A 4,631-nucleotide genomic window follows, 5' to 3' on the forward strand; every position below is an offset into this window, starting at 1 on the left:
CTTGCTGGGCCTCAGTTTGGATTGAATCTTGTTCTCAATGTCAGTGTATCAGAATATTTAAGGCTGGGCAGCTCTAATGTGGGAGTTAAAGTATCAGTTCATGATAGAAATTCTATGCCAGTCCCTCAAGTTGGAGTAACTCTTTCTCCAGGAACAAATTCTTATCTGGCTATTGAAACAGTAAAGCATGTTGATAAGACCAGAGAATCAAACTGTGTTAGACATAACAGATCTCTTGCTTTCTTCCCAGGGTATTCTTATGCTGCTTCTACTTGTCGTATTAATGCTGAGTATAGAAATTATGCTGATGCTAATAAGTGTGGTTGCTCTCCTGAAGTTAATCCTTCATCAAATGTTAACACTCGTAATTGCACAATAGCTGATATCTGCTGTCTCTCTCAAGAAAGACGTACATTCAATCCATCAACAAACTGTCCTTTATCCTGTGATCACCTCACCTACAATGTCGAGCAAAGTTATTCCAAATTATTTTCAAGTGCCTCATCTGAAAGTGCAGCAGAATCTCTTGGCAAAACCGTTGAAGCTAGTTTGCTGTCAGTTTATATCCATTTTGATGACATTCTTATCACTCAACTACTTACGAGGTATTCTTATACAATTGCTAATTTAATAGCAGATATGGGAAGTCTGTTTGGTTTATTACTAATGAACTTGCTAATTGTTTCAATAATGAGAAGAGCTGTCAAAAAACTTGAAAGTAAGATCATGGCTCTTCCTGAAGTAAATCTGGATGGACCAATAGACGATGCATGATTAAACTTTCATGTAATCCCTTTTGCAGATTAGATTTAGAACTGACAATATTAGTAGATCTCTTCTTTTTATCAGTTGTACAGTAGGTACAAGCTGAATTAAAATTATTTTAAAATAATTTTAAATGGTAGATAATTAAATTTCTTTGAAATGAAAAACTATGCCAAAATAATAATAATAATAGTGTGCACGAGAATCTAACTGCTATTCATGATGTGTTACTATGGAGATAACTAATTAAATAGCAACAACAACAACCTAAACACAACATCACAACACAACAAATAAAACTGAAAAAAAAATAATAACTCCCTATTCACTATAATATTTTTTAAAAGTTTTTGTGCATTAAATAAAATGAGACACTAACAGTAGTAGTAGAAGAAATAATTTAGAGAAAAAGAAAAAAAGACTGCAATTGTGTCTTTATTGCTCTTTTGGCTTGGCAACCGATGGTGGAGTTTTACCTAGAAAAAATTTTTGTTATATTTCAGCATGTCATAATCAGGGTTTCACACAGTGCTACTCTTGTTAGCAATTCTTTACAAAATAACAAGAGTTTGACAAAATCTTTAACTGACAAAAAAATCGGAGCAATACAGTACATGTACATGTACATGTATAGACGGGAAAGGAAATCACTGCAGCCACTTACTAAATGATCTCGAGACAGCTTTAAGAACCTCATCTAGTAAAATAACCGGTAGAGAGAACTTGAGTACGGCAAACCACTCAGCGGCTGAGAGGGGAGTTATCTGGAATACCGTCTGCTAAAAGAGAGCCCAAAACAGGCAAAATCAGTTAGGGATAACAAAATCAATACAACAAAACAGGACAGCGATCAGAAATTGGACAAATCCTTTGAAGTGCTTGCATGAGTAATAGCAGAGAGGAGGAGGAGGGAGAGACCGAGAGAGCAAATACATTAAGAGAGAACCTCTTCAATATACTGCTCCCTATACAGTTACTATGAATGCCTAACCCTCTAACCTCCACTGCAGTATCACCATACCAAGACACTTCTCATTGAATGGATTGATTGATCATCACATCACTGTCATACGTACATGTACATGTATACCAGAAGTGCATTACAGCACTCATTTAGCAATACTTATAAGAAATATACATGTACTTACCATTACAATATTTTCATTTTTAAAGGAATTAAATAATGATGACCATACGCGTATGTAAATTAACTAGCTGCTCTTTAATTTGAACACATGCAAGCTCCAGGTTCTCCTATACTTCATAGAGGCTTATATTTAATTAGTGCATGATTGAGATACTAATTGGCACCTTCAACCATTTCATGATCCCATTTTACACCATCTACTCTTGATAGGTATATACTTACAGCCAGTAGTGGTGTGTATAGAATGATGACGTGTTGTGCCATTGAGAGGCAAATGGCACCAATGAGCCACTTGTTCCTCCATGGAGGCATTACAAGGAGACTCTGATTTTCACTCAAACTACAAAATAAAAAAAGATAATACATGAAAAAGGTAAAAAAGGAAGTTACATAATGAAAAAAAAGAGACTATTTGTGCTAATAATAGTAGCACATACATGTTAGTACATACTGAATGTATTACTCTTGCTTTAAGCAAAACCACTCTTACAATATAAGTTGAACAAAAGCTAATGATATCAGAAATATAAAAATGATGCACGTACATGTAACTTTCTATATGCATGCATTTTTTTAGAAAGGAAATTGAAAACTTTCTACTAATGTAGTTATTAATGTGTTGCTGCAGTTACTCTTCTCCTTATTATTACAGCATTACCTGTTCAGTGCATTCAGCATTTCAATGGTTACTAGTACAGAGAGGGCCATAGTCATTGGATGGAGGCTCTCAAACACGTCACAATCAATACCAAGGAAATCAGGATTAGTGGGAGAACACTTTGTGAAATGAGTCTGGAGGAGGAGGAGGAGGAGGAGGAGGAGGAGAAGAGAGAGAGAGAGAGAGAGAGAGAGAGAGAGAGAGAGAGAGAGAGAGAGAGAAAGAGAGAGAGAAGAACAAGAAATACAGGCCGGGTAAGATAGAAAAGGAAGAAGTCATAAAAATATGAAATACATGTACATGTACATCGTTAAAAAAATAAAGAGATACCTACCATTTGATAATATGTAACTTGAGGGCCTCCTTCATAATACATGAACCACCAGGCAGCACCGTATACAGTAGCAATACCAACATAACCTAATGTACAATATGATGTATATGAACATGAACAATAAGTAACTTTTAAAATTCATAAAAAATCCAATTTTGATTGGAATCAGCTCAAACTTGCTACACAACATAAAAACATGTAAATGTATCAGAAAAAATTATAAAAATGGAGAATTCTTTCCTTTTGATTTTTGGCGAAATTTTGGCCAAAACCCCTGTACTATAGTACAGGAACTTTGGCCCAATTTTTGAGTAACTTTAAAAATTCGTAAAAAATCTAATCTTGGTCGAAATCAGCTCAAACTTGCTACACAACATAAAAACATGTATATGTATCAGAAAAAAATTATAAAAATGGAGAATTCTTTCCTTGTCATTTTTGGCAAAATTTGGATCGAGACCCTGTACTATAGTACAGCGATTTTGGCCCAATTTTTGAGTAACTTTAAAAATTCGTAAAAAATCTAATCTTGGTCAGAATTAGCTCAAACTTGCTACACAATATAAAAACATGTATATGTATCAGAAAATATTATTAAAATTGAGAATTCTTTTCTTGTCATTTTTGGCGAAATTTGGGTCAAGACCCTGTACTATAGTACAGGGGCTTTGGCCCAATTTTTGAGTAACTTTAAAAATTTGTAAAAAATCTAATCTTGGTCGAAATCAGCTCAAACTTGCTACACAACATAAAAACATGTATATGTATCAGAAAATATTATTAAAATTGAGGATTCTTTCCTTGTCATTTTTGGCAAAATTTGGCTTGAAACCCTGTACTATGTACAGGGACTTTGGGCCAATTTTTGAGTAACTTTAATAAATGGGCCCACATGTAAGTCAAGTCGGAATCAACTTAAACTTTCTACACAGCATAAAGACATCAAAATAAATCAAATAACTATAAGGTGCTTTGTTTTCAAACCAATTTCTTAATTACACACCTCCAATGGCTAAATAGCGAAAGAAAAGCCAGCCAGAGATGAGAGGGTCTTTCCCAGAGCGAGGAGGTTTAGTCATAATGTCAACATCAGGTGGGTTGAAACCAAGAGCAGTCGCTGGTAGACCGTCAGTGACTAGATTGACCCACAATAACTGAACTGGGATAAGAGCCTCGGGCATACCAAGAGCAGCTGTCAGAAATATACTAGAAAAATAAATTAAAAAGAAAGTAAATGTATTTAAATTAAGAAAAAGAAAGAATTTAAATTTTAAAAATTGTGAATTTAATACTTGTTAAGTAAAAGTCTGTGTAACCATGCAAGAATTTTATATTATATATGTACGTGTAAACTCAAATTTGTTTGCCTTAAAAGCGATTCTAAATACTGCCATCAGAAACCAATTATCATCCTTCAGCCTGTCACCCAGAGAGAGAGAATGAGTGAGTAGGAATAATATGTATTATAAAGTGAGTGTATTAAGTTGAGTGAGAGAAAACCTCTCAAACAGAAACACACACACACACGCACACACACACATATTGAGAGATACTACTAAGTCATGTAATGTACACACATGTATCACATGTAATACACATGTATTGCATGTGCACATTAGTACATGAGTTAGTGTATCTTCCTAATCACAACAAACTCAGTGAGTAACAGATCCATAAGAGAATGGATTGAGAGTTCATCATTAGGCATTCTCTCTCTCTCTCTCTCT

At 34.5% G+C, this 4,631-nt stretch overlaps 2 protein-coding genes across 2 annotated transcripts in view; one reads left to right on the plus strand and one right to left on the minus strand.

The window, feature by feature from the left end:
- LOC105312424 (acid-sensing ion channel 5-like) overlaps window positions 1–943 on the plus strand; it is a 5,584-nt gene extending 4,641 nt beyond the window's left edge. Inside the window, exon 2 of the mRNA XM_011405055.2 lies at window positions 16–943. Coding sequence (XP_011403357.2) covers window positions 16–774 — 759 coding nt within the window. The 3' untranslated portion in view covers window positions 775–943. The remainder of the gene's footprint in view (window positions 1–15) is intronic.
- Window positions 893–4,631, minus strand: part of LOC100634808 (calcium-transporting ATPase sarcoplasmic/endoplasmic reticulum type-like) — a 12,768-nt gene continuing 9,029 nt past the window's right edge. Inside the window, exons 20-27 of the mRNA XM_019995338.1 lie at window positions 4,572–4,631; window positions 4,436–4,459; window positions 3,908–4,110; window positions 2,905–2,990; window positions 2,571–2,704; window positions 2,135–2,252; window positions 1,430–1,541; window positions 893–1,241 (exon numbers count right to left, since the gene is read on the minus strand). The exon at window positions 4,572–4,631 is cut by the window's right edge and continues 152 nt beyond it. Coding sequence (XP_019850897.1) covers window positions 1,201–1,241; window positions 1,430–1,541; window positions 2,135–2,252; window positions 2,571–2,704; window positions 2,905–2,990; window positions 3,908–4,110; window positions 4,436–4,459; window positions 4,572–4,631 — 778 coding nt within the window. The 3' untranslated portion in view covers window positions 893–1,200. The remainder of the gene's footprint in view (window positions 1,242–1,429; window positions 1,542–2,134; window positions 2,253–2,570; window positions 2,705–2,904; window positions 2,991–3,907; window positions 4,111–4,435; window positions 4,460–4,571) is intronic.

Source organism: Amphimedon queenslandica, unplaced genomic scaffold (assembly GCF_000090795.2).
Source record: "Amphimedon queenslandica unplaced genomic scaffold, v1.1 AMPQUscaffold_13447, whole genome shotgun sequence".
Taxonomy (NCBI): Eukaryota; Metazoa; Porifera; class Demospongiae; order Haplosclerida; family Niphatidae; genus Amphimedon; species Amphimedon queenslandica.